The sequence below is a fragment of the Gracilinanus agilis genome, chromosome 4 (genome assembly GCF_016433145.1).
Source record: "Gracilinanus agilis isolate LMUSP501 chromosome 4, AgileGrace, whole genome shotgun sequence".
Classification (NCBI taxonomy): domain Eukaryota; kingdom Metazoa; phylum Chordata; class Mammalia; order Didelphimorphia; family Didelphidae; genus Gracilinanus; species Gracilinanus agilis.
The window spans coordinates 412,697,187-412,721,321 of record NC_058133.1 but is presented as its reverse complement, the minus strand read 5'-3'; the positions used below and the strand labels follow the sequence as shown (position 1 = coordinate 412,721,321).

General features: G+C 37.7%; 1 protein-coding gene across 1 annotated transcript in view; it reads right to left on the bottom strand.

Moving 5' to 3' along the window:
- Positions 1–24,135, bottom strand: part of MTHFD1L (methylenetetrahydrofolate dehydrogenase (NADP+ dependent) 1 like) — a 200,983-nt gene that overhangs the window by 93,620 nt on the left and 83,228 nt on the right. Inside the window, exons 15-18 of the mRNA XM_044671679.1 lie at positions 17,404–17,480; positions 15,821–15,961; positions 11,310–11,378; positions 4,539–4,650 (exon numbers count right to left, since the gene is read on the bottom strand). Of these exons, the coding sequence (XP_044527614.1) occupies positions 4,539–4,650; positions 11,310–11,378; positions 15,821–15,961; positions 17,404–17,480 (399 nt within the window). The remainder of the gene's footprint in view (positions 1–4,538; positions 4,651–11,309; positions 11,379–15,820; positions 15,962–17,403; positions 17,481–24,135) is intronic.

Genomic DNA, 24,135 nt, shown 5'->3' with positions numbered 1-24,135 from the left:
TTGCCCAGGGTGACATATCTAGTGCCTATTTGAGGATGGATTTGAATTCAGGTCTTCCTGACTCTGGGCTCAGCATTCTTTTTAACATTACCATCTAGACATCCACTATGAGCATCTAAGTGTACCTATGCAGGGTCCATTCCTAGGACCTCTCCTGGCAAGGAGCCACCCAATGGGGACTTTCTCAGTAATAAAACTCAGATGACACACCCCTTGCTGTCAAGCCTCTATAGCGGTGATGGCAAACCTATGATACACGTGTCAGCACGTATAGCCATTTTTGATGACACACAGCTTACAGAGAAGTATGGGGCAGCATGCTAAGGATGAAATATTTGCGGTAGTGTAGTGTAGACACTCTGTGCACTATAGATGACAATTCTGCCTATATTAATTTACCTATTTTGGTTTATTAAATATATCATAATTATACATTTTTGCTATTTAAACTATAAATATTGTGAAATTGTGATTTTTTTCTTGAAGTGACACAACACCCGAATTATACTTGTTTTTTTTTTTTGGGCGAATTTTGACACACCAAGCTCAAAAGTTGCCCGTCACTGCTCTATAGGATCATCTGAAAACAGGGCAAAGTCAAATCATGTTGGTTAGCTTATAAAATAAGATCCATCAGTTGGAGAGAGCCTGGGGAAGAGGTAAGAAAGAGAAAGGATACCCTTGGTGTAGGCAGAATTCAAGTGCTTCATTTGCAAAATGAAACAAAAGAAAATGAGAATTGTAATTGTTAAAAGAGAAAAACATTTCAAAAGGACAAAGAAAAAGGAACAAGTTTCAAATCTATTGGCTTAAAAAGTCCAAGAGATAATGTATGAGTCAATGCAAAAAAAAAAACCAACCCAAACCCAAACTACTAAAAACTCAAGTCAGCCTTTTTATAAAAGATGACTAGAGTTTGATGCCAAAGATCTATGCTCTGTAGCAATAAACAAAAACAACATAAAATGACTCTGTCCTGGGGACTGCTGACTGGAGAGAGAAAAAGAGAGTCCTTGGGGTGACCGCAGCACTTTAAAATAATGCCCATAAAAACTTTTATTTCTGTCTGAGAAATTTGCCTAATTAATTAAGAGGGTTTCTGTCTACTGTAGGCCCAAATGGAGTATCGATTCCATTATCCTGGAATAATTAATGCAGACGAGACACACTGTTCCCTGCCAACGGGTATCATCAATGTGTCATGTAGTACTGAGGGCCTGAGTGGAGGTCAGCAAAACTACCCACAGAGAGAAAACTCTGCTCACTATAGTCGGTAAGCTTTTTTTTTTTTTTTTTAAACCCTCACCTTCCGTCTTGGAGTCAATACTGAATATTGGCTCCAAGGCAGAAGAGAGGTAAGGATAGGCAATGGGGGTCAAGTGACTTTCCCAGGGTCACACAGCTGGGAAGTGTCTGAGGCTAGATTTGAACCTAGGACCTCCCATCTCTAGGCCTGGCTCTCAATCCACTGAGCTACCCAGCTGCCCCCAGTCAGTACACTTTTTAAAAACCTTTTTCAAAACCTTTTTTGTCTCCTGAGGTTTTTAGGGTCACCAGCAGAATATTGTTACTGTAGCATTCGTGAACTATTTTGAATTGTTCAAAAAGACTTAAATGACCTGCTTTCCTGAGAGGACATGAGAGGCTTTCCCAGATTGCAGCTACATCACAGCCCTGATTACGCAGGACTACTGCCAACATCAGAAACCCAGATGCCACCCACGAGGGCAATCTCAAAGCCTTTGGCACCTGGGCGTTGTGGAAGAGCTTGACTACATGTATTCACAGCACCAGAAGACTTTCATCTTGACAGAGTAGAATTAAAATAGAGAACTTGGGTTTTTCTAGAAGGGTATCACTCTATGTAGGACAGACAGCTAGACCTAAACATTTATCCGCAATGCAGAGAAGCCTGGATGTTCTCCTACTAGGGGGAGATGGGGCTAAAGCCAATCCTTTGGGGGCAATCTGGAGAGAAGCATGCCCTAAAGACTCTTTTTATGGAGAAGATTTGGCGGAATTCTGAGTCATTTAAATAGAGTGTCAGTCTGCTGGAGAAGGATATCATTTAGGCACTCTGAACTCAAGTTGTTATTCCACAAATGAGTAACACCAACATTTTAATTTAAAATAAAAACGCATTTATCTTTCCACTACTACTATTTCTGACCCATACAGCAATAATAAAAGTAATAAAATAAATATAATTTTATTTTATTAACAAAAATAAAAATAATAAAAGCAAAAGTAAAAAAATTTGCTTCCTTTTAGGTTTTAGTCATTTTGGGTTTTTTAGGCATTCTAATATTAAGACTCAAAAAAAACTAGTTTCTTAGATATATTATATCTTCTTGAGTGAGATAATACATGTATAACCCAGAGGAACTGCTTGTTGGCTCTGGGAGGAGGGAAGGAAAAGGAGAGGGAAAAAACATGAACATGTAACCATGGAAAAATACTTTAAAATAACATATATATTATATCTTCAAAGTAGCTTCTGAAATAACGTCAATATTCAGGTTTTAGTAAAGTACAAAAGCTTACATGTTTCTTTCTTTTTAAAATAATCCTTATCTTTTGTCTTGGTATCAATTCTAAGATGGAAGAGTGGTAAGGGCTAAGCAACTTGGGTTAAGTGACTTGTTCAGAGTCACACAGTTAGGAAGTATGCGGAGGCCAGATTTGAGACCAGGTCCTCCCAACTCCAAGCCTAGTAGTCTTATCCAGTAGTCTTATCTACCTAAATGCCTCTTCTTACATGTTTCAATAAATGGACCAATATCCTTATAAAATAATTCTGCAAATTCAGGACATACATTTTGACATAGCCTCAATGACTTGCACTTAAAACCATCTTGTCAATAAACAATAAACCAAATTATTGTCAGAAAATTATAAAACTTTAAAAAATAAATTATTAAAAAACAGTAGGAAGGAGAGGTATAAAAGATGGGAATATTGATCAGAGGGTGTAAAGGCAAAAAGAAAATCACATTTCTATTCCATCAAGTACCTTGCCAGCATAAAAAAATGTCTCCTTTCTACAAACTCAAGTTTGAAAAGTTAAAATACCAACCCTACCACATTACTTCAACACCCAACTTTCATTTCCCTATGTTGCACAGATATCTAATTTTGTGACTACTACAGATCAATCAAGCAATGTACTTAGATATCATAATCTCATACTTCATTGAGTGGATCTAATACAAAATGAAATAAGAAAATTGTGCATTACAAGTCTTTGAAAAGCAGACCCATAGATGGTCCTCTTCTAATCTTGATTTTATTTCTATCAGAAATTCTTTTTTTTTTTTAAACCCTTACCTTCCACATTAGAACCAGTGGTTCTGAGGCAGAAGAGTGGTAAGGGTAGGCAATGGGGGTCAAGTGACTTGCCTAGGGTCACACAGGAAGTGTCTGAGGCCAGATTTGAACCTAGGACCTCCTGTCTCCAGGCCTGGCTCTCAATCTACTGAACTACCTAGCTGCCCTATCTATCAGGAATTCTTAAAAAATAAACCTAGTGACCATGAACAAATTTTGAATCATCAGAAACAAAAAATGACAAGTGGAAGCTATTTTAGGAAAATAACTCACTTGTGAGTCAAAGAATCAGTGGTCCACAGGCCAAAGTAGCCTATTGATTACAAAGCTGCTATAAAAAAGGCTACCACTATATTTGATTTGATAGGAATCATTTATTAAAATTTGCAAAAATCACACAAACAACAAAGTGCTTTAATTTTTATGAAAGTCTTTCTGTGAAAGGGAATTGCTTTTTATTTCCCCAAAGACTTGCTACGACATAAGATGGGGAGGTGGGAGAAGACAATAGAAGCTTTGATTGAGGAGGTACCAGAGTCAACTGGCCTCACCCCTTGTCCACTAAGACCCTGAGAGAGAGCAAGAAAGGGTTAGATGGGGTGGTGGGAGTAAAATTGGAGATTGATGACATAAGGATTCAAGTTCTAGTTATTTATAAAATAATATTGGTAAAATGCTTTGCAAACCTTGAAGTATCTTATAGCTACTAGCTACTATTACTCTTTAACAGTACCAGCCTTCTCTTGCTCAAATGGGGTCATTAAAATGTCTTGTGGATAAAGGGAAGGGGAGGATTATTAACTCGGTTTCAAACTGTTTCAATATTATAGATCTGATTGAGAAGAATAGGAAATCCCATGTTTTATGCAATAATGAAACTGTTAAGCTTCCCTTTCCCAATAACTGTAATAAAGGGAAAGTAGTAGTACTTTTACTGGGTTCAAATCTGACCTCAGACACTTTCTAGCGGTGGGACCCTGGACAAGTTACTTAGTTCCAGTTGCCTAGCCCTTACCACTCTTTTGCCTTGGAAACAATACTCAATATCAATTCTAAGATGGAAGGTAAGAGTTTTTAAAAAAAAAGTATAGACTTTTAATAGGGAAGAACATTTTCATGAGTATTAAAATCAAGTTTCAGAAAGTTTGTCCCTTTTTTTTTATCATGTTTTCCAACAGTGGTGTATATGTAGAGTAAAATAAATCACTTACCCACAAAACCGTCTTCACCAACCAATTTCAGCGCAATTTTATCAGCCAACACCGAAGAGTTGCCATGAGCAATGTTAGCAAAGGGGCCAGCGTGGACAAACACAGGTGTTCCCTGTGTAATGAGAAAAATAAAATTCAAAGAACAATTAAAGAACACATTATCAGTTTGGGGCATAAAGAATGATGGAGCTTCAAAGGATATATTTAGAGCTAGCAGAGATCTTAAAAAGATCTAGCCTAAAAGACAAGAAAGCTGAGGATGCTCAATTGGGAATCTGGATCTGAAAATGGGCTCTTAAAGGGAAAATTAGTAACACAAGTGAGGACATCTGGTTTCTTCACATTACCTTTGGAATGCTGGTGGAGCACCAGCGTCTGCAAAGAAGGGCTACAGTTAGGAGAGAAGGCCATGTAAATTCAGAAGAGGCCTGCCCACTTTTGAGGCAGCAGAGGAAGGAAGGGAGCATCCATTTAAGTAGCTAGTATGTGTCAGGCACTGTACTAAAAGCTTTACAATTATGATCTTATTGGATTCTCACAACGACCCTGGTGTTATATTCTTTATTTAAAAAAATTTATTATCTTTATTTCACAGTTGAGGAAACTGAGGCAGACAGTAGTTAAGTGACTTGCCTACAGCTTGTCTACGGCCCAATTTGAACTGAAGTCCTCAATTCCAAGACCACAGCCCTCTCTCTACCGTGCCATCTAGCTGCTTCTAAGACAGACAACAATTCAACTTTAAGTTATTTCAAAAGCAGCAATTGTTTCACTAGAACAATCAAGGACATGGGTTAGAGAAATTGGCACCCTGCTTCTGTGACATCATAATAAGAGTTGAGTGAACATTAGATTTTTGTAAATAAAATTTTTTATGATGGCAGAGACTGGTTTTTGCTTTTTTTTTGTTGTATTTCCCCATATTTATCTTGATAACACAGTCAAGGAGCTCAAAGGAGCCATATAAGTCATCGGTTCAAACCCTTCATTTCAGACGAGGAAATGAAGCCAGGAAGGGCTACATGACTTGTTTCAGGGAACTTCCATGTGGGTGCTAAATAGTAGAGTTAGGAGATGAACGAATATCTTCTAACTTTTAATTCACCATTCTTTCTGGTGTCATGATTTTCCATTTCCAAGATTTATTATTATTATTAATTGCAATAGTTAATATCTAATGGTTAGGAACGTTTAAAGGATACTTGGGAGTCAGGATTATTACTTCTCTTTTCAATAATGTGTGCCTCCTTTTTAATCATCTAATGTTTAGGTCACACAAACTCCCTTCTGGGAGCAACTGGCACAACAATGAGTTTTAAATGATACTGCTGTTTTGAATGAATAAAATAACTAAATTTCTCCAGTTCAGATTTGTTCTACCATTTAGGGAAGGGATAAGTCATAACAAATTTATTCTATATGCTTGATTAATCATTATATTGGAGTATATTCTTTTGATACTGCTAGGCTGGATATATGTCATACTATATGAAAGGAGAAATGCAGGGAATCCTAGTTGGCCTAAAAGGTGGATGTTTAATTTAAAAGAACAAATTAACCTGTTAGTCCAAAAGAAGTCTCAACCTTTGGAATGCCTCCAGAAATGAACATTTTAAAGTAGGCTTTGGGCAATTGTGGTTCAAAACTTTTTTAGGCTATTTTTTATAAACTTCATAATGGATTTGCTATTTAGAAATTATTTTATTGAAATCCTCAATAATATTTTGCTTCTAAAAGATGGTTCTTGCGTATGTTAGAAATTTGTTAACTATTGAGACATCAAAGGCAAGAGAAAACAGAATTCATTAAATGTTTTGTTAATTCTTAGTAAAGGAAAAAAAAAAGGAATTATCACAAAAGGGCCAAGGTTGACTTTGGTGTACTTTAAGGTTCATCATTTTTACCATAATTACTGCTTACACATCATCTGGATTAATATATTCTTATATTTCAAATAGATGACACTTTTTAAAAAAAATATAAAAATCATCCTAGACAAAGCTGACCCAACACTGTTCAGGGCCTGAACACATGAAACCAGGAACTCCATCTGTGAAAACATAAGCTATCCTTTCATTAACTCAGTGGGAAAACAAGGATAGAGGTAGGGGCCACAGGGGTAGGAAAGATGGAAAATTCACATGAACCACGACAGGCTCTTTGCTGAACATGTTTCAATGATGAAACAACAGAAAAAAAGCAGGAAGAAAAAACCAAAAGAAAAATCATGGCTGAGAAAGAGAATGATACGGATTATCAGCATCATTGAGTCAAAGCCCTTTAAACTCAGAATTTACTTCCTGTACCAATCTAACACCTTCAGGGATGTAAAAATAAGATACCAATAGTCATTTAAATTTATGGAAAGGTTTTTGGGACTGGAAAGTTCAATATATTAATCTCTGATCCTATTAAATTCCATTCCTATGGAGGAACAAAAGAAATATCAATTTAAAGTTTCCATAATCTGCCAGCTTTTCCAACATTAATGTGGTAGGTATGGAATGAAATATTCACACCTGGCCTTTGTTTCTAGAATGCGGTTAAAGTGGTGTGGAATTTTATTTTTTAAACTATATAAACTAATTATCTTAATAATTTTAAGGAGTCTTTTTAACTTGTTTCTTGTATTTTAGCCCACTTGTTGAATGGGAGTAAGGGAGCAAAGGACTGGGACCTTTAATGGTCTGTGGTCACACACTTGTTTTACACTACTTACCTTTTGAATAAATGAATTTCAACATAAAAAAAAAGTTCCCAACGGGTAATTCACTGTTAGGTCAAGGTGATTAGTTCAACCATTAGAGTATTCTATGGCCACAGACTGAACCCATAACTGTCACAGCAGTTGTCTCATAAACAAAGAGAGGGGCCAGGTGACAGGGAATTGATAGATCGCCAAAAACTGCCAGTGATGGAAAAAGAATTCTAGAAGTAAATAGTCCCTGGGTAAGTCTTGCCATTTTCCATATACAAAGTAAAGCTTGTTAAATAAAATGTGATTCATGGATAACTACTAGAACAGTACATTATAATACAGTATGATACAGAGAGTGCTGGACTGAGAGTTTGGAGACATGGGTATAAATTCTGGTTTTGCCAAGATTAGACATATGACCCTGGGCATGTAACTTAAGATATTCTGGACCTCAATTTCTTCATCTACAAAATAAAGGGCTTGGATGATAAAGTTCCCTTTGGCTCTAATCATTATTTCATATCTGAGGATTTTCATATTTTTTTTCATGCAATATTATTTATTTTTGTCTTTTCTAAAGGCTTCTCTTATTCTTCAGGCTGAAAAGACACAAATGGTTTCTTGTAAAGATAGTTTATATAATGGCAAAATATAGGAAAACATTTTAGATGTTGGCACACCTCCTAAGAGAAGCAAAGGAGTCAGAATCATAGACTGATTTAAATCAAAGAGACCACAGAACCTATGGAGCCAAATCCCTTCATTGAATTAAAAAAAATTTCCAGGGGGCTAAGAAGTAATATTCTTTCTGGAAAGGGGGTGGTAGACCAAAAAAGTTTGGGAACCCCTGGCCTACATGTTAGTACATGTTAGATGGGTGTCAGGGACTGACTTTTGCTACTCTATTGAATTACTTAGCCCAAAGCCTGGCACTTAGTAGGCACACAATAAATATTTATTGATTATATATTCTAAGACCAAAAAGAAAAGAGACTATTGTTCAATCTTGAATCTTCTGGAAGAATCCAAAATCTCTGTATATGCATTTATAAGAGAATGACTATATGCTTACTGGACTCTAATGACCAAGTTAATTCCCAGAGCTTTATACTGTTAGTCGTAGGAAATACAAGGACCTCAAATTTGGGTAATATGGGCTTGGGGCAGGAACTAAAGAAAAATCTCATCTCATAGCCTGATGAACAAACCTCAGAACAATCAGCACAATGGACTTCAGGGACAGTGGTGAGCTTTCTGCTCCCTTTCCAGGGATTTAGAACACATGCAGAGTGAGGAAGCACCCCCTCACTTTTCAGAAGAAATAGAGGCAAAGGGTAATTCCTGGAGATGCAGCATAGTAAAGCAGAGACAGCACTGACTGTAAGAGCCAAGAGTCCTTGGTCGAGTGCTTTATCTGCCACGTGGTAGCTGTGATGCTGTGTCAATCACTTAGGGCTAATACTACCCTCAGTGCCCACCTCACAGGAGTTTTATTGTGTCAACTGTAAAATAAGCAACAATTACTCTTTCTCCTGCTTCCTTAGCATCACTTCCTTTCAGTCTCGAAATAAAAGCCATTTGGGGACAGGAATTCTCCACTTTTGGTGAATGTAACCCAGGTTTAAAGGCTCCTCTGTTTATTCCTTCCATCAATTCTCAGCATCCAAGATTACTCACGGTAAATCTGTTAAGACCTCTAAGGTAGTTGGGGTGGTGGAGACAGTGCATCAGACTTGGAGTTAGCACCTGGGCCCATCGTCCACTTCAGATGTGTGACCGCAGGGGAGTCGTTTTACAACTCTCTGCCTCAGTTTCTTCACTTGTAAAATGAGGAAGTTATACTAGGTAGCCTCTAAGGTCTCTGCCAGTTCTAAATCTGGGATTGTATCATTTCATCTCTTGTCAGCAGACAGAGAAACATCTTAACAGAAAATGCCACACTTTGTAATGTCTTCTCGAACTGTAGACGATGGAGGACACGCTCCCACATTCAAAAACACACAAAAAACATATTCCCAGGGATAAAATTATTTTTGGACTATCCTTTCTTTTAGATGATAAATGGGACTGATGAATGAATCTATCCGTTACTGTATTTAGCACCAGGATAGTGGAGTTCGATCATCCTTAAAATATTTCAGCCAAAGCGTATCTTGTTTGACATGCCATCTTTTTGGACAAACATTTCAGAATATCTTGTAGTTTGAAAGCAAACATGCCTGATCTTGTTAAGAATGATTAAAATTGCTTAATCTGCAACTTGACTAATTCCCTGAATGGAATAGATAATTTGTACTAGTAAAGAATGAATCAACTGAAACAACGAATTAAATAAGCTTTCTGAAGTACAAGAAGCTGCCTTTTTTGTTTTGTATTTTTTTTGTTTTGTATTTTGTTTTATATCTTCCTGAAACACTTATGGCATATTGTATTTAACTATGAGAGAGGCAGGTAGGTGGCTCAGTGGATAGAGAGCCTGGCTGGGAGCTAGGAGATCCTAGGTTCAAATCTAGCCTCAGACACTTCTTAGCTGTGTGACACTGGACAAGTCACTTAACCCCCATTGCCTAGTATTGATTCTAAGACTGAAAAACAAAACAATTATCTGGTTCCCCACCCCCCATCCCCATTTACACTATATGTTCCATGATGGCAGGGACTCTTGCCTTTTCTGAGTATTGCATTTCCCCCTTACCTAACACAGGGCTCTGTAAAACAGGGGGCACTTAATTAATTCTTGTTCAACTGAAGATGTGAAATGTTAAGCTTTGGAACTTGGTCTTATTAATGTGAACATGATGATAATTATTATGAATTGACAGATAGAAATCTGATGAAAAAGGAACTTAAGAGTAATAATAATTGTCAAATTTTGAGGTAGTTAAATATGTACTGAAGGGAATTGTTGTCTAACAAAGATTGATCTGGTTTGTAAACAGTTTTCTTATTTAATAGTTGTTTTACAAACACTAATATATTTACTATTAATGAAATGTTAAATACGTTTTCCCCAAAACAAGTGATTTCAATAATATAGGACAGTGATTCCCAAAGTGGGCGCCATCGCCCCTTGGTGGGTGCTGCAGCGATCCAGGGAGGCAGTGATGGCCACAGGTGCATTTATCTTTCCTATTAATTGCTATTAAAATTAAAAAAAATTAATTTCCAGAGGGCTAGGTAATATTTTTTCTGGAAAAGGGGCGGTAGGCCAAAAAAGTTTGGGAACCACTGATATAGGAAGTTCTTTCTACAAATTCCAGTCCAGACTGGCAGTTGCTTTGCATTTTCAATCTTAGAGAATTGACAAGAAAACTAAGAAACTTATGAAGACAGAGAACATGAACATGTCATGTCAGAACATGAATACAAATAGTCCTGATTCTGAAGTTATGTCTCTTTCCATTACCACCCCCCATCCTTCTCGCAATGGCATGTTGTACACACACACACACACACACACACACACACACACACACACACACACACACCCCAAATTCTATTCAACATTAAATTGAGATGGCTAACACATTGGATAATGAAAATGATATTGTAAATAGGAGAAAAGAGAACTATATAAGTTCAATTAGAACAAATTCAAGGTTAATCTCCTTCAGAAAAGAAACAGTCCACAAAAGTGAGATTGGATAGAAACTGCATCATTTCACAAAAAATTTCTAGTTATTTACTACGTATAAAAAGTTTAGTTAGGAAAACAAAGACTCCAAGTTACAGGGGATTGAAAGATAATTTTGGCATTGTAGCAAATGGGTTCCATCTTCTAGCTACACAAAGTATAAGCTCTCCCTTATTTGATTTTTTAGTTTTGTCAATAGCCCATTATCAATGGAAACATTGCCAGCATGGCTGACTTTTGAGAAAGATTATATTTCTTCGACACAGAAAAGAATGGATTATTGTGTCTTGACAATGGTTGTGGGGAAAACATAACTGTGGATAGAAAGGGTGCTCATGGCTCAGTGGGGGACAGAGGGAATAAGGAGGAGAGTACAATAAATTTAAAGAAATATGTGAAATCATTCACTAAACTAAACAAAACAAAACAATAAACCCACCTCTAAGGTTTGCATCAGAGTTGGTTTAATTGCATCCTTCATCAAAACTGCCAAAGCTCCAGTCACTCCCTAAAAGAAATTAGATGTACGTCACATTTATGCTCATTTCATTGCAATCGGATATAAATATTGGGTTCGCCATTCTTTCTTGAAAATGTGTAAGTAGATGGAAATATGAAGTCAAATTCAGATTATCTTGTCTAAATTAATCATTTTTTAAATAATGCAGCCAGCAAGCTCTACAGCTACTTTCCCTTGCCATGGTTCCTAGGTAGGATTTACACAATTACTCATTCACTAACTCTCGTTCCTCCCCTCTTGGCTCTGTTCCTAGCTCCCAGATGTCCAAATCATGCTTTCTCATCCTGGACCTTTGCTCAGTGCCTGGGGTATCCTTACCCAGAAACACCGAGTCACCTATGCAGACTGCTCTCCACCTGGAACATCCATGAGGGACACCCTTTCCTGCCATTGGGAGTTCTTCCTGGAGCTTCCATTTTGTGGAGGGGGACAAAGGCCAGTCTTTACTCCCCTCCTGGTCCAATTACTGGTCAAGCCTTCAAAACCTTTTCCCGATGTGGGTAGTTTCCTTTCATCCCTAGCTTTTTGGTTCCCTTTTTGGGTACTGTTTCCCCATTAGAATGCGAGCTCCTTGGGGGGCTGGAGCTATCTTCATTGGTTTGTTTTTTTTTTTTTTGCTTGTATTTGTATCCCTCATGCCTTAGACCCAGAAAGTGCCTAACTGCCTATTTCCTTCATTCCTTTCTTTGACAACTGTTAAATGCTACTGTGAAAAAGCCCGTGGGCTAGGTGTTGGGGGGAGATACAAAGGTAATTAGGACACAGTACCTAACCCTTATGGAGCTTAAAATCTACCAGAGAAAACACAGTGTACACAAAATGCAAGGATTTGTGATTTCATTGGTGTAGGGAATTTTCAGTGGAGAAAACTCCCCTTATGAAAGCAGACTAATATTTTCTCTGCAACTTGTAGTGTGAAGCAATTGCTCAGAACATGGGGCAGTTAAATGAATTGCTCAGGGTCACACAGTCTGTATGCATCAGGGGCAGGATTTGGATCCAGGTCTATTTGTCTTTGGGACTAGCACCATCAATAAAAATACATTACATATTAGTTGTTCTGCAGAATAGCATCTATTAAAAAGAGCATCAAAGAGTGACAGTGTTCTATAGATGGTTAAAAAAAGAAAAGCTCAATTCTGACTTTGTTGGAGTGGAGGGGAGTTGTAGTGGTGAAGAAATCACCAAAGGTTTCATGGACATGTCAAATCTGACCTGAATCTTGAAGGAAGAGAAGTACTCCAAAAGGTTGCAGTCAGGAGGAAGTACTGGACACTTAAAAGGAATGGTAAGTAGTATGTGTAGGCTGGAGCAAATGGGGTTGGGGTCAGATGGGGAGGGAAGAGATAAAGGGAATTAGAATGAAATGGGCCCAGAAAGGGGATGAGGGGGCCAGTTCATTGTCTGGCTACAGACTCAGAAATTCTATTCAAAAGCCAGGAATAAGCCCCAGAAGTATCTGGGCAGACAAATGACCTGAATATTTGCAGGGTCCTTAAAGCTTTTACAGTGACCACTCTGCTAATGGCAAAGTCTGGATCATTTGCTTTCTTTGCCTTTGCATGATCTGAGCCTTACACTTAGATGCATTTTTTTTTAACCAAATGATTCCTCTGCTAGGACTGAATCATAAGGCCATTACAGTTCAATGTTCCTTATTGCGCCAATCTGTTAATTCTAGTGCATTTCCTCTCTGAATTATTTCTTGGCTGTCCAGTTTATAGCTTGCTTGTCCATTGTCTCCCTCATTAGTTTGTGAATTGCATATGAGCAGACACCACTTTTTACATTTCTTTGTACTCATCACTTAGTATAATGCCAGGCATATGGAGTGGTGTCTTGACTCACTAGTAAATTGGATTTAAGTGAGGCAGAGTTACACAGTCATTAGTCTAATTTTTGATTCAAGAGTCACTGAAGGCTAACAGCAAGACAAGTCAGGATGATGGCGATGTACCATGATGCAGTGGGGAACCTCAGCATCTTCAATGTCTGACCAAGTTCTAGGTGCACCACAGGAAGTCTTAACATGTTTGAGGAAGACATCCTCCTAACTCCACGATGGGTTTGTAAGCTATTGGCCACCCTCAACCTGGTTTAGCTCATCTGCTGAGAAGCTTTTACTAGGGGACAGGTGCTGCCATGCTTCAGGCTCCTGGAGCCACAAGTGAGAGCTGGGTGCCAGATGGACACCAAAGGTGGATGAGCAGCCCTGCAAAAGACTCAGCAAACTCCCAAGCCCAGAGGTTTTAGCTCTCACTGAACACCCCATATGCTCTTGGTATCTAATAAAATGTTACTGATTGGCATTATTAAACAGTAGGCTGAATAAATGGAATTTTAGTGCCAGTTTTCTGAATCATTAATTGTGGCTAGGTGCTGCCATATAACCATTTCATAGTAGAATACCCCATTTTTTAGCAGAACATTTAACTTTCATACTTTAAAGGAGCTTCTGTAGCATAAGCAAACATCTATTACTTTTTTTTACAATATAAAATCTATTAAGAGAAAAAAGCATTCTCACATTCCACAATTTAGCATTCCTTGAAAATTTACAAACAGAAAAATCTCAAGCTGGTAATACTTTGTCTTCAATATAGGACAGAGGCAAAAGGAAGTGTAATGCTTTTATTTCCTGCAAAGCATTCTTGTTTGCAATCTGGAACCATGTAATATTAGCTGAGGAAGTGAAAGAAGGGAGTAAAGTTCAATTGGATGGGCTGATCCAATTAAGACAGTAGGTAATCAGCTGTTCATTTATCCATGGCACAAGTCTTCTAATGCTACTTCTTAAAAATTTATAGAATTCAGAGTATTACAAACACTGCCTTATTGAAATGGATGAAGCCTTCTGTGGTCACAATTCCCAGCACTAGCTATGGTGATCCTTAATGCACTTCTAGTAAATGCCATTTTTTTCTAATGTCCAGTATCTCAGAATTCATGACAAGGAAGTGTCTGGAAGAAGTCTTTCTTCTTTAGTCGTGAAAAGCAACTAATCTTAATTACTAAAAACTCTTCTCAATTTTGTATGAAAATCTCACAGCAGAGATGATTAAAAAATAGACAGGATACTTTGAGAACTAAGAAATATAAGTGATAAGAGCTAGCATTTATATGTTGCCTCCTATATGCTAGGTATAGTGTCACAATGTTTTACAAATATTTTCCCATTTAATGTTGAGGTTAACTCTGGGAGGTAGGCTTTACTACCATCCCTTTTACAACTGAGGAGACTGAGGCAGGCAAAGGTTAAGTGACTTGCCTAGGGTCACAAAGTTAGTGCTTTGCTGCATCATCTGCAGAAAGGGATGATACAATAAAGGATGATAAGTTTAAAGTAATATCTGGGTGAAGTGAAGGTTTTTTAAAGGATGGGGAATTCTGGGAACATTTTTAGCTAGCACAGAAAAAGCTGGTGGATAGAGTTTGAAGACTGAGAGAGAAGGAAGGGCCAGAGAGGTGAGGTCAAGAACATGAGAAAGGAAGGAATCAAGGTGAGGAGGAGGACCGCTGTGAATTTAATGTCAATTCTACCCCTTATTCCTTTTGAAAACCCATTTTGGTTGGTATCAGACTTACCCTTTGACTACCCTTGTGAGTCCTATGGGAGGCCTCCCAGGGAGGCTGGCCTTTACTCCCACATGACTCCTGGTGTTTGGAAGACTGGGCTCTGACCTGAACTAAGCTCAAGTCCCAGAGACCCAGAGGGAGTGATGTCAATGGCTTTATAAGAGAAGGGACTGAGGATGTGGGAAGGTGATTTTGGGGGGCATTTGTCTTTTGGCTCATTGGACTGGAGATGCTTGCTGGTGTGGTTGCTTTGGCTGGAGAATGGAGACAAGAGTGGCAAACTCAGATTAATTAGGTGAAGCTATGGAATCCTGAGTTTTTCTCTTTCTTTTTCTATTACTAATAAATAATTATATACAATTTATTATATAATAAACAATTATAAATTAATAAACAATCTGGAGAATTTTAATCATAACATTTTCAAGGACTGAAAGAAAGGAAGAGGAAGTCAAGAGGATGTTGGGTGTAGAAACTGGAAGAAGAGGGATCTCACAATGGATGGTCAAAAGTTATGAGAGTGGAAAGAGATTGCTTAACATTTTTTTCTCTCTATTTTTTACAAGATAAAAGGCTAGCAACTTTTTTGTTTCAAAGTGGAAGATAAAACACAATATTTGTAGTCATTTACTAATCTGTATGAAAAAGTAAAGTTTAAGAGTGAAAAAAAAGCTCATTAAATCCTAAATAGGCAAAAATTTATGTTAGTTCTTTGAACTCCCAAGGTAGAAATTTACAGGGGTAGAAAAGTCTTCACTCGTCTGAGGTAAAGCTAAGGAAATGACTGCAAATATTGTGCTTTATCTTTCACAAAAGGAGTTTTTGACCCAATTCACCTCCATTTATATACCTACCAAATCATTGGCAGTTACAGGTTGTCCTTTTTTGTCACTGGCTACCACCATTCTCCCCAGTCGTATTTTCATGTCTTCTAGGCTATTTGTTAGTGCCAAAACAGCCATTATCTCACTTGCAACAGCAATGTCAAACTGGGCCTACGGAGGACAAAGCCAAAGGATTTATTAGTCACAGAGGGGCCTTTCCAGGGTATTCTTAAAAGGCAAAGATCTATATTAGGACATAAAATCAAAATTAAAAAGGTACGCGTTCTGGGCCTGTCCTTCTCTTGCTTAGTGACTGTTATGTAGAGATAGCAGCATACAGAACAGTGACTCCCTTATCCATTTGAAAAATTTAATAAAGTACTTATTATGTGTCTTGGAAAACACTGCAGTGTTTCCATTTCTTATTCTCATGTTTTCTGCCTTTCCTCCTTTATCAGAGACTATCTGGTGAAATGAGATTAATATTTGTAAAGCACTTAGTCCATTACAGAGCAGGTGTTATATAAATGCTCATTCCTTTCCCTATTTCCTTTCTCTTTTGTATTTAGTGTCAATCAAGAAGATTCCATTTGCCTCCCTAGCAAAAAATAAAGAACAGAAAGAGGGTAGGCATTCAAAACAAATGAAAACCCCCTTACAACAGACAGAGAAACATTTTTGAATTCATTCTTTCTGATCTCAGAAATTTCATGGGGATTTTTTTCCTTAGCTCTTTGGAGTTTCATACCTGTTTCCAAGACTGTTATCTTGTGATTAGGAAGTAACAGAAAAACTGTTTGGATTGGTTATATTTCATTAGCTGAAAAGTTAACCACAGAATCAATCAATTTTGCAGATTGCACAAAATTTCTAAGCTTTTCAGTGGTTGAAGCTGGAGATGAATGATTTTGTTTTGAGCAGTCTATGTGATATTCTCATCTCCTCTTATGACTGTGTTCATAAAGCAAGCCAGAAAGAAATGGAAGGGCAAGGGAACTTCAAGCCATTGGGTAGACTTCAGAGGTCTCCTTTGATGCTGAAACACTACAAAAGTTCTTTTGGTCAAAAACCTTTAATTCAACAAGTACTTATTAAGTACCAACAATGGATCAGGTTCTATGTTGGGTGCTGGGGAAATAAAGGTAAAAATGACATAGTTCCTGACAGTGATGGGCAAACTTTTTAAAGAGGGGGCCAAAGGAAAGGAAATGCTCATCTGCCAGTCTGTTTCTAAGGCAACTCTTTCGAAGTGTTATTGTATTGTATCCTACTCATTGTATTCATCAGATCAGGAATAATGTTGCTTGGCAGGATAGAACATTTCAGGGGGCTGCATCAGGCCCTCGGGCCATAGTTTGCCCATTACTGGTCTAGGAGGTAGCTTTCTCCTGAGGAGATGCTAACCCTACTCATCTCTTCCCCAATATCCAAGGAAGGTGTGAGCCAAAGAGATCATAAGCTGAAACTTTCCAAGAAAGACAACTGGATATGCCTCCAGACTGGATGTGAAACCCAGTTGGACAGAAGAACAGGAGTGGCAGTTAGCTAGTCATTGTGGGTGAGTTAACCACTTCAAACCAGAGAACTTCTTCCTTAGCTGTAAATTTACCCACCTGGCGAAAGAATCCTTTCTCTGTCTTAGACTGACCAATGGTTATTTTTCGTAGAAATCGGTCATTTGTGTCCAATACTGAAAAATGAGAGAAATGATTAAAAGAAAACTAACAACCGAATTCTAGGTTTCCAAGTTTCTTTATCTATCAATGTATTTTTGGGGGGAGAGGGACATGTTCTCAGTTTATTGATATTGGTTAAAAAAAGTTTGATGACTACCAGTCGAGGCAATCAGATAATAATTATTGAATTATGAATGTCCTGCTACATATTTTATACTGCCTTGCCATTCAATGATTCTAGAAAACAAGCAGAATTTATATTACTGTAATTAAGAACTGTTTACATTTCTCTCTATACATATTCTTTAACAACATTAATTAGAACATTCAATAAACATTTATTAAGGTACAGTTACAATAAAGCAAGGAACTTTGCTGGGAGCTTGGGGGAAGGAGGGTGGGTATAAAAAGACATCTATAAAACGTATCTCCCTCTTAAGGTGGTTACAATCTAACATGGGGGAAAGATATACTTTTATAACTAAAATAAATAATCTAGAAATAAAACTAGAAAGCATGACAGCAATGACTAATTGGAATCAAGAGACTCTGTCACTTACTAGTTGTGTGACCCTGGACAAGTCACAACCACCTTGAGTTCCTGTATCCTCACAAAATGGGAGAGTTGGATTTGATCTCTGAAAAGACTGCCACTCTAAATTCTATAACACTAAATTCAAAGTCTGGGCATAAGGTTATATGAGGGGGAACACATAGAATTCCTCAACCACTTAGTCTAACCCACACCATAAGAAGAACCTTACTATAATATACTCAAGTAGTCATCCAATCTTTGCTTAAAGACCTTTAATAAAGGATGACTTTACTATAAGATAAAGTGCATTCCACTTTGGGATGACTCCAGCTATTTGGAAGTTTTCCCTTAAATCAACTCCAAATTTGCCCAATTTCTATCCATGGCTCCAAGTTTGGTCATTTGAAGCTAAACATAATAAATCTTAATGCTCTTCCATAAGACAGCCTTTCAAATGCTAATGTTTACAGTCCTCCACCTCCCCCCTGACCCCTTTCCCTTTTTCCAGGGTAAACACATGCAGTTTGTTCAATGGATCTTCATGGTTTGGACTTGGGGCTCTCTATCATTTCAGCTGCCCTTTAGTTTATCAATGTTTTTCTAAAATATGACTAATGGTCGTATTCAGTGGGTGGTGGGGAAGAAATGGCCCACTTTAGGAATGAAGCTATATAAAAGAGATATGGGAGAGGGGTCAGAAGACAATGACAGTTAGGAGGATAAGTCAATAATAGTCTAGGAAAGAAGAAGAGATGAGGGCCTGCCCTGGGTAGTTGCCAAGGGAACTGAAAAGTAGGGACAGATGTGAGGACAACAAGGGAGGCACAACTGACAGGACTTGGCAGTTGACAGGATATGTGGGATAAGGGAAAGGAAAGGCACTCAGATTAAAAGCCAGGGTCATTGGGAGGATGACTGTGCCACTAACGGAAATAGAGAAATTATAGTGAGAGATTCAAGACAACAATAGTATTAAGGTAGCTTTGTAAAGGGATTAGAAAACATCTAGAAGCTTAACATCTTCCATCCTACTAACGTGTCCATCTATACTTGCCCTTTAATCAAACAATGACTACACAGCACAGATGCTTTTAAGTCAGCCAAAATTACAGACATAAAATCTCATAAAACAAACAAACAACAAACTTCACAGAAAGAGAAAACTTATTGAAATTCTGATAGGTTGCTGCCATTTTTGCCTGAGGCCTATGACAATTTACATTGTTGCATTAAAATATGCCATTTGGAAAGATTACAACTTGATCATAAAAAAGGAAAAAATAAGGGAGAGTTCTTTCTCAGATCTGTACTACACAAAACCTTGGCATAGGAGTAAAGTTTTCTTTTTATCAAATTTCAGAAAAAGGCCAACAACCAAAGTTCAGCTGTTCTTCATTTAACAAAGTTTAAAAAAAAAAGCAACAAAAAACCTCAGACAAGAAAGCAGCTGGGGTGATCTTTGGGAGCCAATGGCATCAAAAGCCCATCTGCATCTTCAGGATGCCATCTGTACTGAAGGGTTTCTCACAATTTACAATTATATTGATGCTGAGGAAAAATATGTGAAAGAGCTGGAGAGAAATCATACTAGGTCACATTTACATAGCAGTTTCAGTAAATCAGAAAGTGACTTAAGACTCTCTCAAGCCCAGTAGGAAGACAGATAGTAGAAAGAAAATTCTAAATAAATGATAGAAATATTTGTGTAAACTTATCTACCTAGTTAGCTAAAAGGCTTAAGATCTGGTCAACCCAAGGAATTTGATCTCATGTTAGAGGTTTGATAATTTTTGTTGCAGAATATTCTTTGAGTCCTAAATAGACCAAAACTATACCTGAGAAGGATGCTGCAGTGGAGACAGTGCTGGGTCTGGAGGCAGGAAGACTCATCTTCCTTAAGTTCAAGTCTGACTTCAGATACTTACTAGCTGTGTGACCCTGGACAAATCACTTAACCCTATCTGCCTCAGTTTCCTCATCTGTAAAATGAACTGGAGAAAGAAATGACAAACCACTCCATTATCTTTGCCAAGAAAACCCCAGATGGAGTCACAAAGAGTGGGACATGACTGAAAACAATACAATTCCTGCTCATTATCTCTGATAGCTAAAGATGCACAGAACACATATGTTATGCATAAATCAGCTCAAATACTTTGTTAGTTCTATTTTTTAAAACTTAGTTATTGACACTATACACACAGTCTCTGCTGATACAGCTGTGCCTCTGTATTTGCTGATCTGGTTACCTATGGTTAATGATGGGGAAAAAAGAGAAAAAAATTGTAAAATTTGGAAAATTTCAGAATATAAGAAAATAAACAAGTCTTAAGTTTCAAGCCGCTTTGCCAAGGGGGTGCAGGCTGTAATACGGTGAAGTCTGACAGCCCAGGACATGACTCATCTCCCTTTGTCTCCATACCCACACTCCCACTTGATGTTTTCCTCCAGTGTTCTTACTAATTGCATTCACTGTAGTGTTATTACAGCGATCACACTTTGTTTATGAGAGCCCTTATTACTGTAACAATGGCCCCAGAGCACAAGCATGGCGGTGCTCCTTAGCCAGGGACTGGGTAATTCACGAATTCAGCCCCGGTCACTCCTTGCCATGATGTCACTATCACGGCTTCCAGTACCAGAGTCTGCTGACCTCTCTATGTGTTTTCATTAACACTCCAACTTTCCATACTTCAGGGCCCTGAGCAGGAATAGGATTCTTCTGTTTATTGGAATAACTTTTAGAATTATCAAGTCCTTTAATATTGATCCAAGGCCACAGAATACTTTGACTTTCTACCTTCTCAGAAAGAAATCCAACTGAGCATTGGTATTTGGCATAAGTCAACCTAGGGAGCCTTTCTTTATACCAGGATCCAAGAATTGAGGTCACTGCTATATTTCTGAATCCGTCTCTAAAAGGAGACTATTCTAATAGAAGAAGACAGGATAACACCAGACTGTATGTGACTCTATTATCTGATTTAGAGAACTGATTTAAAGTGCACTTTGCCTTTGTATTTTTCTTTTTTTCACAGGTAAATCTTAGTGTGGCTCTTTAAAAAAAAAAGAATCTCAAACCTAATTCACAAATTAAGTAACATAAAATAGTTTAACTAATTGAATTCTTTTGAAAAATCCTTCTCTTCCCTCTTGGAAGCAACATTAAGTATTGATTCCAAGGCAGAAGAGTGTAAAGGTTAGGCAAAAAATGTATTTGAGGTCACATTTGAACCCAGGATCTCCCATCTCCAGACCTTACTCTCAATCCACTGAGTCACTTAGCTATCCCCTTAACTACTAAATTTTTGAGACGAACTATAGACTCACAGTCTATTCTTTGGAACTTAAGAATCACTTGAGACAACTAAAAATTATCTAAAAAACCTAATAAAAATTCCTTCATTTGACCAGATTTTAAGCCTTTTAACTGACCAGATAGATGAATTCACAGAAATATTTCTTACCATTTACTTGGAATTTTCTATCCACTATTTGTCTTCTTATTGGGATTGGGAGAAATCTTTTTAGTCACTTTCTCACTTATTGAAACTGTTATGTAAATGTGACCTATGATTATTGCTCTATGATATTTTCACACATTTTCCCTCAGCATCAATAAAATTGTAAAAAAAATTGTTTAAAAAAACATATACACAAAACCTCTTAGAATAAAATCCACAAGACAAAAGTTTACAAAGCTTCTTCTGGGCTGAAGAATTGGCAAGATAAAAAGGCACGATCTTTTCTGATCTAGCTACAAAGAAGGATGTTGACATAAGGAAAAATTTCTTAAACTGAAGCTATGCAAACTTGAATGGCCCTCTCCTCGGAAGGCAGTGAATTCCTCCTCCCTTAAGATCGTAAACTTTTTTTTTAAATTGATACTTTTTTTTTTATATATATAATCACATTCAGGACACCTCTTCACTCACACTGGATAAAAAGTTAAGTGAAGACCCCAATCTGACTGCATACAACCTTCTCACCCAAAGTCCCATCTTCCCCCTCTGCCCCACCAAAAAAAATAATTCATGGTACAAGTTGTTTGTCCCAGAGGTCTTCAAGCAAAGATTGGATGATAACTTGTTAAGGAAAGCACAGGAAGATTCTTTGGGTGTTTGAACTGGATGGGCTCTGAAATTTCTATAGTTAGATACCTTGATTTCTGCTCCAGTGCCTCTCTGGGGAAGAGAAGGGCTTCACAACTCTTCAAAAAGTGGATAACTCTATCCATGTCCTGTTCCATCATTACTACTTTATATCTAGACTATTCTGGATCTCCATTTTCCTTCTTGCTCTCTCCAAAGTTACATCCACTCCTGCTGGTTCAATCATTTCTCTGCAGATGACTCCCATATTTATATATTCAGCCCTACTCTGTCTCCTAATTCCCAGTCTTCCATCCCTGACTACTTATTGGACATTTCCAAATGGATACCTTTAAGCAAGTCAAGCTCAACTTTTCCAATAGAGAATTCAGTAACTTTCTCTTCAAAATCACCCCTTTCAAGTCATCCATATTTATGACCTCAGGGTTATTCTTGAGGCCTCACACTCTTTCACCCAATAAGTTCAGTCAGTTATATCTCTTTTCCATTCTTTTCTTTCCACTTTCATATCATGGCCATAGCTTGGGAGCTCATTACCTTTTGCCTGCTACAGGGTTCTACTCCATCTGCCTCCAAATCCCTCTCCTTTCCAAAGCATCTTCCATAAACAACTGTCAAATTGGGAAGATTTATTTAATGCTCTAACTTTAATATTCGATTTCTAATAGGGCTAGATAACTAATTCTTCAAGTCTTTTTCCTCATTCCTTTGACCTAGTAATCTGAGGAATGTTCTCACATCCCCTGCACCAAAGTGACTTCTAAAACTGAGAAACAAAAACTAGTTTAGGCCAAGTACATCTAGGACTAGCATGGAGACATCCTTGAGTCTCTTAAGGGTGAGCAGGAAAAGTCACTCTGAATAAGTATAACCTGATTTCTTCATCTTGAAATCCCATAATCAGGTATGTGATTTTCCCATCTTCAAGAGAGGGATTAGAGTGGGGTGAGACAATTGTCCCACCTCTTCATTAGGTATCCCTTCAACTGGAGACATCTTGGCGAGGGCTGAATAATGAGTTTCCAAAATTGTATTTAATGATTCAAGATGATGAATGTCTTTGTCTTTGAACATCAAGAGAGATCAGTGACCAATTAACTTATTAGTTATTGCTAGCTTGATCAATAATTGATTTTCTTACACAGAACTCAGTCTCTTAGAATTTTTTTTATTTTTTTTTTATTTTAAACCCTTAGCTTCTGTGTATTGACTTATAGGTAGAAGAGTGGTAAGAGTAGGCAATGGGGGTCAAGTGACTTGCCCAGGGTCACACAGCGGGGAAGTGTCTGAGGCCAGATTTGAACCTAGGACCTCCTGTCTCTAGGCCTGGCTCTCAATCCACTGAGCTACCCAGCTGCCCCTCTCTTAGAATTTTTAATCATCACACAGTGATATAACTAAAGTGCAAACCTGATCAAGACATTTTCTTGCTGCTCAGAAAGCTCCAAACTATTACTACTCCTAAGGAAAAAAGTCAAGCTCCTCTGTTTGACAGTTAAAGCCCCTTACAAGCTGATCTTCAAATTTCTAAATTCTCTCAAAGTTCAACTAGTGTCACCTCCTATAGAAGGCTTTTGCTCATCTTTACCCCACTAAAAATTACCTTGTGTTAACTTGGTATATGCAGGTATCCACAGGTCAGGATAAGAAATTAAATGAGAATTTTTTGGGAGTTTTGTGGAAGCCATAGATAACATGCCAAGGCCAGTAGAAATACAGAAAAATTTTAGCAACTCAGAAATGCATAAAGTATATGTATAGTATCAACATATTTTACCTTTTAATACTGCAAATATACACAATTTCTTTTACAGTAAATACTCCATTAAAAAAACAAAACTCAGACTTCTTTTCTGGTACAAAGAGAGCGTTCAAAAATTTTTATGCAGACTTTCCAGCATGGCTAACCCTGGCAATATGGAAGGGATACCTGCATTTGCTTGGTATATATTTACTTGTCTTTATCCCAAATGAACCTCTCTAGTGGAATGCACTACATGTTCCTTGAGAGCAAGGACCATA